The sequence below is a fragment of the Coregonus lavaretus genome (assembly GCF_964263955.1).
Source record: "Coregonus lavaretus genome assembly, contig: HAP1_SCAFFOLD_2312, whole genome shotgun sequence".
NCBI lineage: Eukaryota > Metazoa > Chordata > Actinopteri > Salmoniformes > Salmonidae > Coregonus > Coregonus lavaretus.
The window spans coordinates 62,501-83,897 of NW_028167012.1; the positions used below are offsets into that span (position 1 = coordinate 62,501).

Below are 21,397 nucleotides of genomic sequence, written 5' to 3' on the forward strand. Positions count from 1 at the left end.
ACACTACACACTAAACACTACTACACACTACACACTACACACTACTACATACTACACACTACACACTACACACTATACACTACACACTACACACTACACACTACTACATACTACACACTACACACTACACACTACTACATACTACACACTACACACTATACACTACACACTACACACTATACACTACACACTACTACACACTACACACTACACACACTATACACTACACACTACAAACTACACACACTACACACCACACACACACATTACCCACTACACACACACTACACACACACTACGCACGCACGCACGCACGCACACTCACATACACACACACACACACACACACACACACACACACACACATACACACACACACACACACACACACTCTGTAACGTCGATACAGGGAGTCAGGAAGCAGGTTCAGTTAGTGAGTTTAATAATAACGAACATGACTCTATACAAAACAAAAGAAACGTCTGACAAGGAAACATAACCAATACTACCTGATAACTGATGATAAAAACCAAGCCATGAGGTCGAAGAATTGTCCGTAGGGTTCCGAGACAGGATTTTGTCGAGGCACAGATCTGGGGAAAGGTACAAAAACATTTCTGCAGCATTGAAGGTCCCCAAAAACACATTCTTAAATTGAAGAAGTTTGGAACCACCAATACTCTTCCCAGAGCTGGCCGCCCGGCCAAACTGAGCAATCGGGGGAGAAGGGCCTTGGTCAGGGAGGTGACCAAGAACCCAATGGTCACTCTGACAGAGCTCCAGAGTTCCTCTGTGGAGATGGGAGAACCTTCCAAAAGGACAACCATCTCTGCAGCTCTCCACCAATCAGGCCTTTATGGTAGAGTGGCCAGACGGAAGCCACTCCTCAGTAAAAGGCACGACAGCCAGCTTGGAGTTTGCCAAAAGGCACCTAAAGACTCTAACCATGATAAACAAGATTCTCTGGTCTGATGAAACCAAGATTAAACTATTTGGCCTGAATTCCAAGCGTCACGTCTGGAGGAAACCTGGCACCATCCCTACGTTGAAGCATGGTGGTGGCAGCATCATGCTGCGGGGACGTTTTTCAGCTGCAGGGACTGGTAGACTAGTCAGCATTGAGGCAAAGATTAACAGAGCAATGTACAGAGAGATCCTTGATGAAAACCTGCTCCAGAGTGCTCAGGACCTCAGAATGGGGCGAAGGTTCACCTTCTAACAGGACAACAACCCTAAGCATACAGCCAAGACAACACAGGAGTGGCTTCGGGACAAGTCTCTGAATGTCCTTGAGTGGCCCAGCCAGAACCCGGACTTGAACCCAATCTAACATCTCTGGAGAGACCTAAAAGTATCTGTGCAGCAACGCTCCCCATCCAACCTGACAGAGCTTGAGAGGATCTGCAGAGAAGAATGGGAGAAACTCCCCAAATACAGGTGTGCAAAGCTTGTAGCTTCATACCCAAGAAGACTCGAGGCTGTAATTGCTGCCAAAGGCGCTTCAACAAAGTACTGGGTAAAGGGTCTGAATACTTATGTAAATGTGTATATTTCAGTTTTTAATAAATTAGCAAAAATGTATAAAAAACTGTTTTTGCTTGTCATTATGGGATATTGTGTGTAGATTGATGAGGGGAAAAAACATTTTAATACATTTTAGAATACGGCTGTTACGTAACAAAATGTGTAAAAAGTCAAGGGGTCTGAATACTTTCCGAATGCACTGTACACTGAGTATACCATACATTAGGAACACCTTCCTAATATTGAACTGTAACCCCCCCCCCCCTTTTTCCCTCAGAACAGCCTCAATTTGTTGGGGTATGGACTCTACAAGATGTCGAAAGCGTTCCACAGGGATGCTGGCCCATGTTGACTCCAATGCTTCCCACAGTTGTGTCCAGTTGGCTGGGTGTCCTTTGGGTGGTGGACCATTATTCATATACACGGGAAACTGTTGAGTTTGAAAAACCCAGCAGCGTTGCAGTTTTTGACACAAACCAGTGCGCCTGGCACCTACTACCATACCCCATTCAATGGCACTTAATTCTTTTGTCTTGCCCATTCACCCTCTGAATAGCACACATACACAATCCATGTCTCAATTGTCTCAAGGCTTTAAAATCATTCTTTAACCTGTCTCCTCCCCTTCATCTACACTGACTGAAGTGGATTTAATGAGTGACATCAATAAGCGATCATAGCGTTCACCTGGATTCACCTGGTCAGTCTATGTCATGGAAAGAGCAGGTGTTCATAATGTTTTGTACACTCAGTGTATGTGACTAATTGACTAATGCCTGTCAAATGATCAGCCACTGTTGTCGTGCAGTAGCTCCAATACTCTTCCTTTATTAATTGACTAGTAATTGACTAATGTAAAATTGCCATGTTGACGATAGTGAGCTCGATCTCAACCACAAGAGGCAAGAGGCTCCTTACATTTACGTCATTTAGCAGACACTCTTATCCAGAGCGACTTACAGTTAGTGAGTGCATACATTTTTCATACTGGCCCCCCCGTGGGAATTGAACCCACAACCCTGGCATTGCAAGCGCCATGCTCTACCAACTGAGCTACAGGAGGGCTTATAGTGGAGATGATTCACTGTTGTGATGTTTTGTCTGTCGTAGACAGTTGTAAACATGCACACTGACACACTCTCATAAACAGACACAACACACACACAGACACTGGCAAAAAAACTAAAGTTACATTGATACAAGTGTATGCAAGTATATGTGTACACAGTCTCTTTCGCTCTCCTCCTCACCCCCCCCCCCACACACACACACTCATACCCCCCACACACACACACACTCATACCCCCCACACACTCTTATCCCCCCACACACACTCAGCCCAGTGCTGGCCATGTGGAGGTGTGATCAGAGAGAATGAAGAGATGTTCTCTTCCTCCAGGTGATTACGTTCAGAGCAGCGACCAGCTAGACAGCCTCTTGTCTTACCCAGGGGTAGGTTTGATTAGGCTACCCAGGACAGGGCAGGTCCAGCTAGACAGCCTCTTGTCTTACCCAGGGGTAGGTTTGATTAGGCTACCCAGGACAGGGCAGGTCCAGCTAGACAGCCTCTTGTCTTACCCAGGGGTAGGTTTGATTAGGCTACCCAGGACAGGGCAGGTCCAGCTAGACAGCCTCTTGTCTTACCCAGGGGTAGGTTTGATTAGGCTACCCAGGACAGGGCAGGTCCAGCTAGACAGCCTCTTGTCTTACCCAGGGGTAGGTTTGATTAGGCTACCCAGGACAGGGCAGGTCCAGCTAGACAGCCTCTTGTCTTACCCAGGGGTAGGTTTGATTAGGCTACCCAGGACAGGGCAGGTCCAGCTAGACAACGTGTTGTATTAGGCCTACACCAGAGCAGTGGCCAGCCAAATCTGTCAGCTAGCTACACAGGACAGGACAGGGCTAGGGCCAGCCTGTTGTGTTGTTGTACCTGGAGTTAGGGTTAGCCAACCCACCTGTTGATTAAGCTAGCTACCCATGCCAGGGCAATGACTAGCCTGTTGATTATCCAGAGAATGGCCAACCTGTTGTCTTTCTTACCCCAGAGCAGTGGCCAGCCAATCTCCCCAGGCTAGCTACCCAGGACAGGCAAGGACAGTGGCCAATCTTTTGATGTACCTAGAGAAGCCTGTCTGTTGTTAGGGGCCAGCTAGCCAGTCTGTTAATGTACCTAGAGAAGCCTGTCTGTTGTTAGGGGCCAGCTAGCCAGTCTGTTAATGCACCTAGAGAAGCCTGTCTGTTGTTAGGGGCCAGCTAACCAGTCTGTTAATGTACCTAGAGAAGCCTGTCTGTTGTTAGGGGCCAGCTAACCAGTCTGTTAATGTACCTAGAGAAGCCTGTCTGTTGTTAGGGGCCAGCTAGCCAGTCTGTTAATGTACCTAGAGAAGCCTGTCTGTTGTTAGGGGCCAGCTAACCAGTCTGTTAATGTACCTAGAGAAGCCTGTCTGTTGTTAGGGGCCAGCTAGCCAGTCTGTTAATGTACCTAGAGAAGCCTGTCTGTTGTTAGGGGCCAGCTAACCAGTCTGTTAATGTACCTAGAGAAGCCTGTATGTTTACAATGGACTAAACGTTCAAATCCTGTTGCTGCAGGATTATTTAGCTGTGACAATACTGGTGAAATTAAGATCCTACATATTTTACATTTTACATTTTAGTCATTTAGCAGACGCTCTTATCCAGAGCGACTTACAGGAGCAATTAGGGTTAAGTGCCTTGCTCAAGGGCACATTAACGTCATTTAGCAGACGCTCTTAGCCAGAGCGACTCGCAAATTGGTGCGTTCACCCTATAGCCAGTGGGATAACCACTTTACAATTTGGGGTGGGGGGGGGGGGGGGGGGGTTAGAAGGAACACTTTATCCTATCCCAGGTATTCCTTAAAGAGGTGTACATCTATAGATCTCTTTCTCTCATTTATTGTATGTATTTGGCGCCTGCTGGTAATGAGTTGAACTAGCTACTGTATTGTTTAGCTACGTTATTCATGGTTTTCCATCATGTGAAGATATGTTGTCATTTATAGGCCATCCCTGTATAAAGGACTGGATACGATGTAAAGCTCAGTCATTATGCAACAGAGACCTATATTCCCCTGCTGTAGAGTTCCAGGAATGGAGCTGTAGTATTCTAGTAATAGTGTCTCGTAAAAGCAGTCGTTTATCAAATCAAATCACATTTTATTGGTCACACACATGTGTTTAGCAGATGTTATTGCGGGTGTAGCGAAATGCTTGTGCTTCTAGCTCCGACAGTGCGGTAATATCTAACAAGTAATATCTAACAATTTCACAACATATACCCAATACACACAGACCTAAGTAAGGAATGAATTAAGAATATATACATATATGGACGAGTGATGTCAGAGCGATGTACAGTAGAATAGTATAGAATACAGTATATACATATGAGATGAGTAATGCAAGATACGTAAACATTATTCAAGTGGCTAGGGTTCCATTTCTTAAAGTGGCCAGTGATTTCTAGTCTATGTCTATAGGCAGCAGCCTCTAATGTGCTAGTGATGGCTGTTTAACAGTCTGATGGCCTTGAGATAGAAGCAGTTTTTCAGTCTCTCGGTCCCAGCTTTAATGCACCTGCACTGACCTCACCTTCTGGATGATAGCGGGATGAACAAGTAGTGGCTCGGGTGGTTGATGTCCTTGATGATCTTTTTGGTCTTCCTGTGACATCGGGTGCTGTAGGTGTCCTGGAGGGCGGGTAGTTTGCCCCCGGTAATGCGTTGTGCAGACCGCACCACCCTCTGGAGAGCCTTGCGGTTGCGGGCGGTGATACAGCTCGACAGGATGCTCTCAATTGTGCATCTGTAGAAGTTTGTGAAGGTGAATTTCTTTAGCCTCCTGAGGTTGAAGAGGCTCTGTTGCGCCTTTTTCACCACACTGTCTGTGTGGGTGGTCCATTTCAGTATGTCAGTGATGTGTACGCCAAGGAACTTGAAACTTTCTACCTACTCCACTGCGGTCCCGTCGATGCTGCTGTTTCCTGAAGTCTACGATCATCTCCTTTGTTTTGTTGACGTTGAGTGAGAGGTTATTTTTCCCTGGCACCACTCTCACAGGGCCCTCACCTCCTCCCTGTAGGCTGTCTAATCATTGTTGGTAATCAAGCCTACTACTGTTGTGTCGTCTTCAAACAAAGCAGGGACACACATCTGCTTTGTGTGTATGCATCCATTTATCGGTCAAACTCTTCAGGGGAGTCCAGAATGTAGCTACTGTACCACAGCCAACTGTCAGTTAGCATAGGCCTACAGAGCTGGCTTATGGTCCTGTAATTCAAATGAGGACAGCTACTAGCTAGCTAGCTTATTAGCCAGTTAGCAAGCTAGCTTATTAGACAGTTAGCCACCTAGCCCACTAGTCAACTAGCCACATGCTGGCTAACTAGCCAGTTAGCTTATTAACCAGTTAGCCTGTCAGCTACTGTAGCTAGCCACTGGCCCTCAGCCAAACAGTGGCACCTGCTGGAGGATTTAGCTAGTTGTGTGCCAACCCGTCTGGCACCTCTGATGTACCTACCCACACGTGTCCATGGCTTTTGTGTACCTTTGGACCGGCTTCAAGTAAAGGATGAGATGGGTGGAGGGGTGAAGGGGTGGAACAATAGAGAGAGAGAGAGAGAGATAGAGAGACAGAGAGAGAGAGAGAGGGGGGGGGGGGGGGGGGGGGTGTATTTCAGGTTCAGTCAACCCTTACAGTATCCTTAGAGCTTTACCTCTGGGCACAGTTTGCCATGTCTGAACTGTGTGTGTGTTAGAGAGATCCTAGGAGTGATGAGGTAACTTGAGGCAACATCCTATAACTTCTGCCTTCAGCTCGTGATTCAAGCTCCTGCTCAAATCTCCCTGTGACATCAACACATTATTTATGTGATTATGTGAATTCCGTAATGTCAGCCCCTTAACAGGGCATTAGCACCTTAGCATCAGTAGAACAACCACAGGTCTTATGGTTAGATGTAAAGACTTTACAGAGAACGGTCAACATAGGTAGGGCTTGCAGTGTCTTCTTATTGTCTAACTAAACACTTCTGGTGTGTCAGAAAGCAGACGGCTGGTTTTAGCAAGTCAACACTTGTTCCAAGACATTAGGGCTGCTTATGGGGGATATGTAGACAGAGGAGACTGGAGGAGTACAGGGCTAAGCACGGGGGGGGGGCAGGTGGGGGTGTTACAATAGAGCAGGGCTGCCCAACCTTCTTCCTGGAGATCTACCGTCCTGTGGGTTTTCAGTCCAACCCTAATTTAACACACCTGATTCTACTTATTAGTTGCTCAACAAGACCTTAACTAGCTGAATCAGATATGCTAAATGAGGGTTGGACTGAAAACCTACAGGACAGTAGATCTCCAGGAAGAGTGTTGGGCAGCCCTGATGTAGAGCTACAGTACTGTTATTGTAACGGTATATCGTTGGATTCGTAAACCTCACTCCCCCAGCTTCAAATATCTGTGTTCGCGTCTCCTCATACAGCATAGTTGGCTCTGACGTTGTCAAGCGGGCGGTCATGTGTGTTTGCGAGGTAGAGGATCCCTGGTTGGAGCCCAGTGTGGGTCTGGGACAAGGACAGGGAAGTAAGCTGTACTGTTAAGCAAGCACAGTGACACCTGTTATGCTGTGTCACGGTTGCCTTGCTGTCTGTCTTTCAGGTGTGATGGTCTGTCTGTGACTGTAGGTTAAGTCCCAAATGGCACCTTATTCCCTATTTAGCGCACTACTTTTGAACCCTACCGATAGGGCGCTGGTCAAATGTAGTGCACTATATAGGGTGCCACTTGAGACGGCCATCGTTGTTTGACTAACAGGATGTATCCTGATCCCCTTCTAACCACCTCTCCCCGTCACTATTTACGATTTAGGGACAATTAGCCCAGATTACAATGCCAGGCCAAAACTCACACAGCAACATGGCCCCATTCAAATATGTCAAAATAGTGACATTTAACCATTGTAGGTATATGCCACTTGCTGACATACTAGTTATCTATATTGTGACATAAAATAATGGCATTTTACTGTTATATGCTGACACCAAAATGTTATATGTCACCAGAACCATATATATAGAGATTTGGACCAACTTTTAGAATTTTGAATATTGTTCTAATTCTAAACATTTAGTTACATAGTATTGGTTAAATATTTCCCATGTAATGTTAATGGGGCGCTAACATGGCTGCCATAGAATGTTGTAGTGTCATGTTAATTAAAGCATCATAATGCAGAAACCTCAATGTCCCAACTCTCTAAATACATGGCTCTGTCACCAATAGTGAGGAAAACAAAGGAATATACAGTAGATATCAATGTTGTTTCCTCAGATCTGCGAGTTTGAAATGTATATAAGGAGGGTATTTAGGGGAAGGGGTTGTTTATGGATGGGGTCAAAGTGTGGTACGTGGGGCAGGCTACACATTATTTTCTAGCTTTCAAATAGTCACATTCTTCTCTTCTCCTCTCCCCTGCAACTCTTCCCAGGGTCCTTAGTGTACAAGAGAAAGTAGTGCACTATGTGTTCTGTCAATATACCTGGTAAAATAATGGTTAATAAACAACTCTAAGGGGGGGCCTATAAAATCTGTGATAATCTGTCCCCAAATTCTGTTTTATATTTTTCCAAATTATGTTCTCAGTTTAATTTTTCACTCTTAAAATTAAAAATGTTCATAGAGAAACAACGGAATTGGATGTTCTAAGTCGACGTCAATGGTTAAATCATTTTTTTTGGGGGGGGGGGGGGGGGAGGTCTAGAAGAAATCGAACACATTTAGATTTTTGAGTGCAATTCCCCTTTAAATGCGCATCTGGCCATTTATTTGCGCATTTGGCCCTTTAATTGCGCATCTGGCCCTTTAATTGCGCATCTGGCCCTTTAATTGCGCATCTAGCTAGTGAGGAATGTGCCATCTAATGGCTGCTGCTAATTTCACAGCAAAGCTAGCAAATAACAAATAATAGATAGAAATGATATACTTCCTCATGATATACTTCCTCATGATATACTTCCTCATGATATACTTCCTCATGATATACTTCCTCATGATTTCCTTCTGCCAGGTAAACCTACTTTGCAGTTAACATTTAATTGAGAAGGTTTTGGGGAATGTATTTTCTGTCAACCCACGAAAGGTTATCACACCAACTGGCTACACACAGCTACTGGCAGGCGATCGACCTGTGGGAGACCCCTGATATAGGGCATTACTGGGCCCCAATACCCATGGGTAGAATAAATGGTTCCCACCATAGAAATGTTACTATTGTATGTATGGCTATTTAACCCTCAAAACACAGGGGGGAGATTAAATATGAAATACCTTCCTGTTTGTGAGTAGTGGAGATGAGATGGGATTAGAATGGGTGGAGGGAAGGAGAGGAATGTTAATAGCCTCGGGGAGAAAGGGAATTACAACTTGTTAAAAATAAGTATCCCTAATGTAAGACTTTTTCTCCCTCTCTCTCTCCTTCCCTATCTTTCCCTCTCTCATTTCCTCCATCCATACCTATTTTCCCCTTCCCTCTATCCCCCCCTCTCTCTTTCTCCATCCCTCCCTCTCACCCTCTTTCCCTTCTCCTTCCTCCCTCCATCCCTCATTTCTCCTCCCCTCTTTCCCTTCTCTCCCTCCCTCCATCTCTCCCACAGAGACAGCCGCAAAGGCGTTTGGTATACCCCTCTCCCAGGCGATAGCCAACGACCGGGCGTACAAGCAGCGCCAGGATGCTCTGAAGGTTGGTCATTTTCTACATTACATTTACATTTACGTCATTTAGCAGACGCTCTTATCCGGAGCGACTTACAAATTGGATTGTTTTACTGTAAAGTGGGAAAAAGACAGTAAAAACTCAGCAGTGTGTCTAGATCCAGGTGAACAACTAAGTATCCAAAAACAAGTATAAAAACCTCCCGCTAGAAAAGACAGAAGAACAACCTTTGAAGGGATAGTGCGAGATTCTGGCGATTTAAGCCCTTTTTCTACTTACCCAGAGTTCAGTATGAAGGAAGTTGAAGGTAGTTTTGTGAGCCAATGCTAACTAGCATTAGCTCAATGACTGGAAGTCTAGCGGAACAGCCTGCATGCTGGCTCGCGAAACTACCTTCAACTTCCTTCATACTGGACGCAGAGACAAAAAAAAAAATGGCATCCATGAGTTTATCTGACTCTGGGTAAGAATAAAAAGGGTAATTGTCAAATTCTCACACTATTTTACTGTTAAAGTGTGTTGCGATTGATTTGATTTGAGTGTAAAAAGTTTGATCTGATTTGCTCTGAAGGAGAGCAGAAGAGACTGTCTGGATCTGGAGGCCAGCGTCCTGATGTTCCGGGCTGAGAAACGGCAGCAGAGCAACGGGAACAAACCCCTCTGCAGCACGGCTTCGTCACCCTTCAGTGGAGCTACAGCTTCATCTTCATCATCCTCGTTAGCACTGGAGCTGCACAGCAAACCACTCTCACCCAGGTTCCTGGATAACACGGCTAGAGTGCAGAGACGGGTGAGTTGGAGTTGGGGACCGCACACAAACACATGAACACACACACACACATGCACGCACGCACACACACACACAGTGAGAAAGTTTGGGCTGAAATATGCTGACCTCTTCTGGGCTTTCGAAAGAGCTGTCAAAAGTGCTACAAACATTTGTCGACTACGACATTCAAAACATGACCATGTTACCATACAGTGCCTTCAGAAAGTATTCACACCCCTTTAAGTTTTCCACATTTTGTTGTGTTACAGCATGAACATTTATTACATTTGTATGTCACTGGCCTACACACAATACCCCATAATGTCAAAGTGGAATCATGTTTTTCGCATTTGTTACCGATTAATTAAAAATGTAAAGCTGAAAAAATGTAAAGCTCCTTTGTTATGGCAAGCCTAAATAAGTTCAGGAGTAAAAATGTGCTTAACAAGTCACATACAAAGTTGCATGGAATAGTGTTTAACAATATTTTTTTATGACTACCTCATCTCAGTACCCCATATATACAATTATCTGTAAGGCCCCTCCTTCAAGCAGTGAATTTCAAACACAGGTTCAACCACAAAGACCAGGGAGGTTTTCCAATGCCTCGCAAAGAAGGGCACCTATTGGTAGATGGGTAAAAAAAAAAGCTGACATTGAATATCCCTTTGAGCATGGTGAAGTTATTAATTACACTTTGGATGGTGTAGCAATACACCGAGTCACTACAAAGATACAGGCGTCCTTCCTAACTCAGCTGCCGGAGAGGAAGGAAACCGCTAAGGGATTTCACCATGAGGCCAATGGTGACTTTAAAACAGTTACAGAGTTTAATGGCTGTGACAGGAGAAAACTGAGGATGAATCAACAACATTGTAGTTACTCCACAATAGTAACCTAATTGACAGAGTGAAAAGAAGGAAGCCTGTACAGAATAAAAATATTCCAAAACATGCATCCTGTTTGCAACAAGGCACTAAAGTAAAACTGCACAAAATGTGGCAAAGAAATTAACTTTATGTCCTGTATACAAAGCGTTAAAGTATGTTTGGGGCAAATCCAACACAACACATTACTGAGTACCATCAAGCATAGTGGTGACTGCATCATGTTATGGGTATGCTTGTCATCGTGAAGGACTGGGGAGTTTTTTAGGTTAAAAAAGAAACGCAATGTAGCTAAGCACAGGCAATCCTGTAAAGGAGGTAGTGAGTACTACTCCCCCTGATTCGGCACATACCTGGCTCCAACTCGGGACCTCTGCTTCACAAACACTCTTGACTGGCCTCCCTCAAGCGTCTCTACCGTTGCGGCACTCAAAAGCTAGCTATTGAGCAGCGCAAACTTGGGCACTTAAAGCTGAGGAGTATGTTTCACATGTTTCTGGATGTGATACATTACATCCAAGAGATAAAAGGAAGTTGACTCATCATTTGGCGCAGATGGACTTGGCAGTAGCAGACTCTTGTTTATATGCACACACGCACGCACACACGCACGCACGCACACACACACACACACACACGCACACACACACACACACACACACACACTACTTGACCCCTCCTGGGAAAGATGGATTCACAGGAAAACAGGAATCAAAGGGAACTAATAAATGAGTCATGAGCAATGTTCCCTCTAAACTGCGCACGGCACTTCCTCCGGGACTGCTGCGCAGAAGAAATGCCATGCCGCGCAGAGTTTTTGTGATCGAATCAACATTACAGCAGCCTCTTTTCAATCCAACAAAACAAATACTAACTTTGCAAGATTGAGTCTGTGATTGTGTTGTAGGCAGAGCGAGAGCGCAATGGGGTAGAATTCTATTGGCGGCGGTCTTTCAATCACCCGCGAGTGAATGCACTTTTCAGATCAGTTCAGATCAGAGCGCAGAGCCGCGCGTGTGCACGTTTGTTGATATTCTTTGCTAGTTAGCGAGTTATTAGCCCAGTTATAGGTAAGTGTAGGTCAGCAATGGGGAGTTACTGCTTCCTACAAGAGCACCAAAACATGGAGGCTACATTTCAAGCTGTCTTTGAAAATCCAGTCAGGTAAAAGCGTATGCCTTAATTAAAGGCCAGTGTTGTATTTTAAGACAGGCTTGAATATGCAAATAAGCCAATAGGCAGAGGGGGTAGCCTACATTGTCTAATTCTCTGAATGGTAATGATAATTACTTTTATTTTGTAAAGTGGTTTCTTGTATCATACAACGGAATTTACAGTCACCTATTTGAGCCATGGTGTTACAGACCAAGTAAAAAAGTAATTCATGTCAAGCCCTTCATAATTTAAAAACGTTTTTAAAAGTCTCATGCAATGTAGGCCTGCATTGAACACCACATATAGGCTACTGTAGGCTATGTTATATTAATCAAAAGCTATTTTCATGTAAAAAATGTTATGGGATTTGCCCCATTGGAATAGTTGGTAGGCCTACATTGTCTAAAACTGTAAGGGTACAGCCTCCGTGTTCACTGAGAACGCGCGATGGAAGTAGCACAAAATTATCACAATGTTCAAGATTCCGCTCACAAGACCTCAAATTTGCTCAGTGCCCCAAAAAATGTGACAGAACATTGGTCATGAGAACACTCTCCTGAAGAGACCCAACAACATTTCACCAAATAATAAACATTTATTTATACTTTTATTGTTTCTCTCTAAAGATGTATAATCTCATTATTTTAATGGGTTATTGGACAGTCAAGGAAAATGTAATATGCATCCCTACAGTAATTGGATAGTTCAGCAAGAAAGCCTTTATGGCAACTGCCAGAATTTTGCAAAACGTTTTTACAGATCAACTAACGGAAAGCTTTTTTTTGAAATCCAGGAGAAATATTGTTGAAATCCTCTGCCTTCCCTTCCCTTTCCCCACTGTCTCTACCGTTCCTCTGTTTACTCGCTCACTCCCTCCTTCACTTCCTTCACTCCCTCCCTCTCTTTCCTTCATATCCATATACTTTCCTAATGTTCCTCTCTTCCTCCCTTCTGTCTCTCTTTCTCTCTTTCTCTCCCTCTTTCCCCCTTTCCCTCTCTTTCACTCTCTCTCTCTCTCTCTCTCTCTCTCTCTCTCCCTCTCTCTCTCTCTCTCTCTCTCTCTCTCTCTCTCTCTCTCTCTCTCTCTCGCTCTCTGTCTCTCTCTCTCTCTTTTTTTGTCTCTCTTCCCACCTTTCCCCTCTACAGGGTGGCCTATCAGTGGACTGCATCTCAGATCTTGTAGAGAGTCAGTCCCGCCTGTTGGAGGCGCTGCAGCTGTCCCACCCTGCAGAGCTGGAGCTGAAGAAGACTGCAGCCGGAGCCGGGGGGCGGAGCCAGACCAAGCTCAGCCTCAACCCCATCTATAGGCAGGTCCCCCGCCTGGTGGAACGCTGCTGCTGTCACATAGAGAGACACGGTGAGTGTGTGTGTAAGTGTGTGTGTAAGTGTGTGTGTCGTTTTTTAAAAAATGTTTAATTTATTTAGTTTTTTCTATCAGGCACAAATATTTAATTACACAAATTATCAGCGATCAACAACTTACATCACTACATCAAACATGTCACACAAAACAAAACACAGGTAAAAACAAGAAAATACTTTAAATACATACAAAAAATATTGAATTCACTCAGGAAAAAATCGAATTATAATGATTGAAGAAGATGTTATTCTTTTTGTAATTAACTATGGATAAAGTCTTAACAACATGATTAAATTCAATCACAGATATTTGTAATTTTGTTATAGCATTCTGGAATTTATGTTTGTGTATAAAGTATCTGGCAACAAGAATAAATGGTCTTCAATGGTCTTCTTATCATTGCAATAGTAACATATTAAATCCTTAATGTCAAAAACATGGGTAGTGTTCAAAAAGCTAAATATGTACTCTGCAAGGTTTTCCAAAAAATCTATCACAGATTTACAGTCATAGAACAACTGTGTAAGATTTTCTTTTTCGCAGAAAACACAGATATCATCAATATCAAAAATTTCTGACAACATAGAATTACATGGATATACCGTATCTTATGTAGAATCTTAAACTGCACTTCCTTAAATTTGTTTGTATACAGTATTTGTAAGGCATCAACCAAGCTTTTTTTCCCCAGACAATGTCAGGAATAAACATGTTCCAAAATGTTTTACCTCTAGGCGTAAATTGGTTCCTTGAATGGAACATTTGTGTTATGTATTTGTTACAACAAGATTTCTCAAGTCAGCCCACGTCTTCCAAGCTGAGTTCTGGATAAGCTCTGTGATCATCACCAACGACATTAAAGCTTGTTGGTGAAACCTAACCAATTTAGCGGGTAATCTTTTGGGAAAATAATTACATTTCAGTAAAAATGGAAGACCTCCCAACTTATTAAACACATTGCTTGGAATGAAATACCAAATTGATTCTGTATTTGACCAAATATCTTTTCAACCAAATGATCTTGAAAGTGTTATTTATGTCAACAAAATCCAACACTTCCATTTTTTTATTTGATAGGACTGACTTTTTCAGTTTGTGAGACTTATTTTTTCCAGCTGAAGTCAAGAAAGGTCTTGTCCACATCACCAACAAACTATCATGGTCCAAACACACCAAGACAGTCGTGAAGAGGGCACGACAACACCTATTCCCCCTCAGGACACTGAAAGGATTTGCCATGGGGTTCCCAGATCCTCAAAAGGTTATACAGCTGCACCACCAAGAGCATCCTGGTATGGCAACTGCTCGGCATCCGACCGTAAGGCACTACAGAGGGTAGTGCGTACGGCCCGGTACATCACTGGGGCCAAGTTTCCTGCCACCCAGGACCTCTATACCAGGCGGTGTCAGAGGAAAGCCCAAAACATTCTCAAAGACTCCAGCCACCCTAGTCATAGACTGTTCTCTCTGCTACCGCACAGCAAGCGGTACCGGAGCACCAAGTCTAGGTCCAAAAAGCTCCTTAACAGCTTCTACCCCCAAGCCATAAGACTGCTGAACAATTAATCAAATGGCCACCCGGACTATTTGCATTGCTGCTACTCGCTGTTTATTATCTATGCATAGTCACTTTACCCCTACCTACATGTACATATTACCTCAATTACCTCGACTAACCTGTACCCCCGCACACTGACTCTGTACCGGTACCCCCTGTATATAGCCTTGTTATTGTTATTTTATTGTGTTATTTTTTTTTTTACTTTAGTTTATCTTAACTCGTAGTTTCTGTATTGTTGGTTAAGGGCTTGTAAGTAAGCATTTCACTGTAAGGTCTACTACACCTGTTGTATTCGGCACATGTGACAAATACGATTAGATTTGATCTCTTTAGAGGTAGTGGGATTTACAAATAAAGACAATGAGGGGTTCACAACGTGAGACAGTCCCTCTATCTTGGACAGAAGCACTCTCCCAAGTATAGATCCCCTTGTAGCCAATTATTCAATAGATTCTTGGTTTTCTTAATTTTAGGCTAAGTGATTTTTTAGATAGATGTGTTCCTAAATATTTCACACAGTCCTTTAGAGGAATATTGTTTATTTCTGTATTGTCTGAGAGTCATATAAACATACGATTTCAGAAACACCAGATAGAGAATGCAGTGATGTCATTAAGGGCATGGGCGACCTGGTCTTTGTCTTTAAAAAAAAAAGAATGGTATCGTCAGCCAGTTGGGGAATTTAGATTTCTCTGTCAAAAATGGATAAACCATGCAAATTTGCGTTATTCAGAATATCTAGAGATAGAAGTTCCACTACAAAAATGAATAAAAAAGGCGAAATTGGGCATCCCTGTCGTACACATCTTTTGGATGTATTAAGGTTTAGTATCACAGAACTATTTATATCTTTGTAAAACATGCGAATGACTTCAATAAAATGTCCACCAAAACCAAAAAGTTTGAGACCGAAAAAGAAATTCATGTTCAATTGTGTCAAAGGCTTTTATTGAAGTCTGAAAATAAAATATCATCTGAGCCAATTGCATCTGAATAATCCATAAAGTCCAAGACTAAACAAATGTTGGAATTGATGTGACGGCCCTTTATAAAGCCTGCTTGAATATCATTTATAATGTTATCTATTACTTTCTTTAGTCTTTTGGCATAAACCAGAGCAATCAATTTGTAATCAATATTTAATAAAGTGTGTGTAGGTGTGTGTGTGTATATAAAGCCATTTTTACATCAGCATTTGTCCCAAGTGCTGCACCTTTAGCGGCATTGGCAGAAAGCGCATGTTTCTAGTTTTCCGGGATACAGTATTTTCAACCTTACTTCCGTTTTCCTCAGGCGTCTTTCTACGCCTGCTATGTTAGGTTACAAGTGCTGTTACCCAGCCTAAAACCCCAAAGAGAGACGCAGTGGCCATGATAAACTGCCAAGAAGGCAGGAACATAGGAAGACACCTAGAGAGGACGCAGAGTCAGAGGGCTGTCTTCTTCTGTCTCTACCTTCATCATAGGAATCCATTCGTAACACAGATTATGGTTGCGTCCAATTATATCAATACAGCCTATGAGTTAGACACAGAGGATACAATGAACCACCAACTGTTATTAAATGTCAACTTTGTCTTCTTAGGGCTACAAACTTTGGGGATCTTTCGTGTTGGCAGCTCCATAAAGAGAGTTCGGCAGGTGAGCCTTTTGTTTTTTTGCATTTCCACATTACATTTACGTCATTTAGCAGACGCTCTTATCCAGAGCGACTTACAGTTAGTGAATACATTTTTTTTTTATACTGGCCCCCCGTGGGAATCGAACCCACAACCCTGGCGTTGCAAACGCCATGCTCTATCAACTGAGCTACATCCCTGCCGGCCATTCCCTCCCCTACCCTGGACGACGCTGGGCCAATTGTGCGCCGCCCATGAGTGTCCCGGTCGCGGCCGGCTGCGACAGAGCCTGGATTCGAACCAGGATCTAGTGGCACAGTGATGCAGTGTCTTAGACCACTGCGCCACTCAGGAGTTTAGTTTACACGTTAGCCTATGTACTGTAGTGATTTATACCTACTGGGTGTGTTGATGTACTGCAGTGATTTATACCTACTGGGTGTGTTGATGTACTGCAGTGATTTATACCTACTGGGTGTGTTGATGTACTGCAGTGATTTATACCTACTGGGTGTGTTGATGTACTGCAGTGATTTATACCTACTGGGTGTGTTGATGTACTGCAGTGATTTATACCTACTGGGTGTGTTGATGTACTGCAGTGATTTATACCTACTGGGTGTGTTGATGTACTGCAGTGATTTATACCTACTGGGTGTGTTGATGTACTGCAGTGATTTATACCTACTGGGTGTGTTGATGTACTGCAGTGATTTATACCTACTGGGTGTGTTGATGTACTGCAGTGATTTATACCTACTGGGTGTGTTGATGTACTGCAGTGATTTATACCTACTGGGTGTGTTGATGTACTGCAGTGATTTATACCTACTGGGTGTGTTGATGTACTGCAGTGATTTATACCTACTGGGTGTGTTGATGTACTGCAGTGATTTATACCTACTGGGTGTGTTGATGTACTGCAGTGATTTATACCTACTGGGTGTGTTGATGTACTGCAGTGATTTATACCTACTGGGTGTGTTGATGTACTGCAGTGATTTATACCTACTGGGTGTGTTGATGTACTGCAGTGATTTATACCTACTGGGTGTGTTGATGTACTGCAGTGATTTATACCTACTGGGTGTGTTGATGTACTGCAGTGATTTATACCTACTGGGTGTGTTGATGTACTGCAGTGATTTATACCTACTGGGTGTGTTGATGTTTTATTAATGTTGTGTTGATGTTGTGGCAGGTGTGTTTCCCCTCTGCTGTGTACCCAGGGCCGTTGAAACTGTAATTTCCTGTTTTCAAAGGGTCATCACATGGGAAACTGACTTTTATTTACTGTGTGTGTAGCCGGTGAATGTGAATTTGTTTATGTGTATGTCTGGTTCTGATTTGTGTGTGTGTGTGTGTGTGTGTGTGTGTGTGTATTGGGACTCTCATATGGGTGCTTCGAATTGTGTATTATTGTGTGTGCATCCACTACCTTTGTGTGCGTGTATCTGCTTGTTCTAATATGGGTTGTGTGTGTGTGTGTGTGTGTGTGTGTGTGTGTGTTTGCCCCTGCAGCTGCGTGAGGACTTTGACATGGGGACAGATGTATGTCTGGATGAGGAGCACAGTGTCCATGATGTGGCGGCTCTACTGAAGGAGTTCCTCAGAGACATGCCTGACCCTCTACTGCCCAGAGAGCTCTACGCTGCCTTCCTCCACGCCAACCGTACGACACACACACACACACACACACACCCTGACCCTCTACTGCCCAGAGAGCTCTACGCTGCCTTCCTCCACGCCAACCGTACGACACACACACACACACACACACCCTGACCCTCTACTGCCCAGAGAGCTCTACGCTGCCTTCCTCCACGCCAACCGTACGACACACACACACACACCCTGACCCTCTACTGCCCAGAGAGCTCTACGCTGCCTTCCTTCACGCCAACCGTACGACACACACACACACACACACACCCTGACCCTCTACTGCCCAGAGAGCTCTACGCTGCCTTCCTCCACGCCAACCGTACGACACACACACACACACACACACCCTGACCCTCTACTGCCCAGAGAGCTCTACGCTGCCTTCCTCCACGCCAACCGTACGAAACACACACACACACACACACACCCTGACCCTCTACTGCCCAGAGAGCTCTACGCTGCCTTCCTCCACGCCAACCGTACGACACACACACACACACACACCCTGACCCTCTACTGCCCAGAGAGCTCTACGCTGCCTTCCTCCACGCCAACCGTACGACACACACACACACACACACCCTGACCCTCTACTGCCCAGAGAGCTCTACGCTGCCTTCCTCCACGCCAACCGTACGACACACACACACACACACACACCCTGACCCTCTACTGCCCAGAGAGCTCTACGCTGCCTTCCTCCACGCCAACCGTACGACACACACACACACACACCCTGACCCTCTACTGCCCAGAGAGCTCTACGCTGCCTTCCTCCACGCCAACCGTACGACACACACACACACACACACACCCTGACCCTCTACTGCCCAGAGAGCTCTACGCTGCCTTCCTCCACGCCAACCGTACGACACACACACACACACCCTGACCCTCTACTGCCCAGAGAGCTCTACGCTGCCTTCCTCCACGCCAACCGTACGACACACACACACACACACACCCTGACCCTCTACTGCCCAGAGAGCTCTATGCTGCCTTCCTCCACGCCAACCGTACGACACACACACACACACACACCCTGACCCTCTACTGCCCAGAGAGCTCTACGCTGCCTTCCTCCACGCCAACCGTACGACACACACACACACACACACACACACCCTGACCCTCTACTGCCCAGAGAGCTCTACGCTGCCTTCCTCCACACCAACCGTACGACACACACACACACACACACCCTGACCCTCTACTGCCCAGAGAGCTCTACGCTGCCTTCCTCCACGGCAACCGTACGACACACACACACACACAAACCCTGACCCTCTACTGCCCAGAGAGCTCTACGCTGCCTTCCTCCACGCCAACCGTACGACACACACACACACACACACCCTGACCCTCTACTGCCCAGAGAGCTCTACGCTGCCTTCCTCCACGCCAACCGTACGACACACACACACACACACACACACCTGACCCTCTACTGCCCAGAGAGCTCTACGCTGCCTTCCTCCACGCCAACCGTACGACACACACACACACACACACACACACCCTGACCCTCTACTGCCCAGAGAGCTCTACGCTGCCTTCCTCCACGCCAACCGTACGACACACACACACACACACACACCCTGACCCTCTACTGCCCAGAGAGCTCTACGCTGCCTTCCTCCACGCCAACCGTACGACACACACACACACACACACACCCTGACCCTCTACTGCCCAGAGAGCTCTACGCTGCCTTCCTCCACGCCAACCGTACGACACACACACACACACACACCCTGACCCTGGACCCTCTACTGCCCAGAGAGCTCTACGCTGCCTTCCTCCACGCCAACCGTACGACACACACACACACACACACCCTGACCCTCTACTGCCCAGAGAGCTCTACGCTGCCTTCCTCCACGCCAACCGTACGACACACACACACACACACACCCTGACCCTCTACTGCCCAGAGAGCTCTACGCTGCCTTCCTCCACGCCAACCGTACGACACACACACACACACACACACCCTGACCCTCTACTGCCCAGAGAGCTCTACGCTGCCTTCCTCCACGCCAACCGTATCTAACCAGTCTCTGTCTCCTCTGTGGGTATCTAACCCGTCTCTGTCTCCTCTGTGGGTATCTAACCCGTCTCTGTCTCCTCTGTGGGTATCTAACCAGTCTCTGTCTCCTCTGTGGGTATCTAACCCGTCTCTGTCTCCTCTGTGGGTATCTAACCAGTCTCTGTCTCCTCTGTGGGTATCTAACCCGTCTCTGTCTCCTCTGTGGGTATCTAACCCGTCTCTGTCCTGTAGTTCTGCGAGGGACAGACCAGTTCCAGTACCTGCAGCTGATGCTCTACCTGTTACCGGCCTGTAACTGTGATACCCTGCTCCGCCTCCTCACCCTGTTACACACCGTACAGAGCCACGCAGAGGACACCACGGGACCACAGGACCAGGTGGTTAGTGTCCAAGTGTGTGTTTGTGTGTGTGTGTGTGTGTGTGTGTGTGTGTGTGTGTGTGTGTGTGTGTGTGTGTGTGTGTGTGTGTGTGTGTGTGTGTGTGTGTGTGTGTGTGTGTGTGTGTGGACGTGTTTAACTAAAACATTTGACCAGCTGGGGACATTTTGTTGGTCCCCATGAGGTCAAATGATATTTCTAGGGGGTTTAGGGTTAAGGTTAGAATTAGTGTTAGAATTACGTTAAGGGTTAGGAGCTAGGGTTAGTTTTAGGGTTAGGGTTAGGAGCTAGGGGTAGGTTTAGGTTTAGGGATGAGGTTAGGTTTTTGGGTTAAGGTTAGGGTTAGGGTTAGGGGTTAAGGAAAATAGGATTTTGAATGTGATTGAATTGTGTGTCCCCACAAGGTTAGCTGTACAAGACTGTGTGTGTGTGTGTCTGTCTATCATTCTGTTCACCTGTCTATCTCTTTCCCTGTCAGCTTATGTCTGTTTCTCTATTTTTCTGTCTTTCTCTGTCAGCATCTGTCCATCCTCAACAAGTCAGCTTCTCTCTCTCTCACACTCAAGAGGAGAGAACATAATGGATTTTGGGTTCAAACTTAACCCTCTTAACCCTCTCTCTTTTTGTCTCTGTCTCTCACTGCCTATCTCTCTCTCTCTCTCTCTCTCTCTCTCTCTCTCTCTCTCTCTCTCTGTCCCTCTCTCTGT

The 21,397-nt window shown here is 45.3% G+C and overlaps 1 protein-coding gene across 1 annotated transcript in view; it reads left to right on the forward strand.

Annotated features, from left to right (window-relative positions):
• Positions 1-21,228, forward strand: part of LOC311113973 (rho GTPase-activating protein 6-like) — a gene marked incomplete at its 3' end in the record, with an annotated part of 40,956 nt that extends 19,728 nt beyond the window's left edge. Inside the window, exons 3-9 of the mRNA XM_084189237.1 lie at positions 9,193-9,272; positions 9,817-10,035; positions 13,203-13,413; positions 16,565-16,620; positions 18,120-18,270; positions 20,545-20,693; positions 21,209-21,228. Coding sequence (XP_084045363.1) covers positions 9,193-9,272; positions 9,817-10,035; positions 13,203-13,413; positions 16,565-16,620; positions 18,120-18,270; positions 20,545-20,693; positions 21,209-21,228 — 886 coding nt within the window. The remainder of the gene's footprint in view (positions 1-9,192; positions 9,273-9,816; positions 10,036-13,202; positions 13,414-16,564; positions 16,621-18,119; positions 18,271-20,544; positions 20,694-21,208) is intronic.
• Positions 21,229-21,397: the final 169 nt, after the last annotated feature.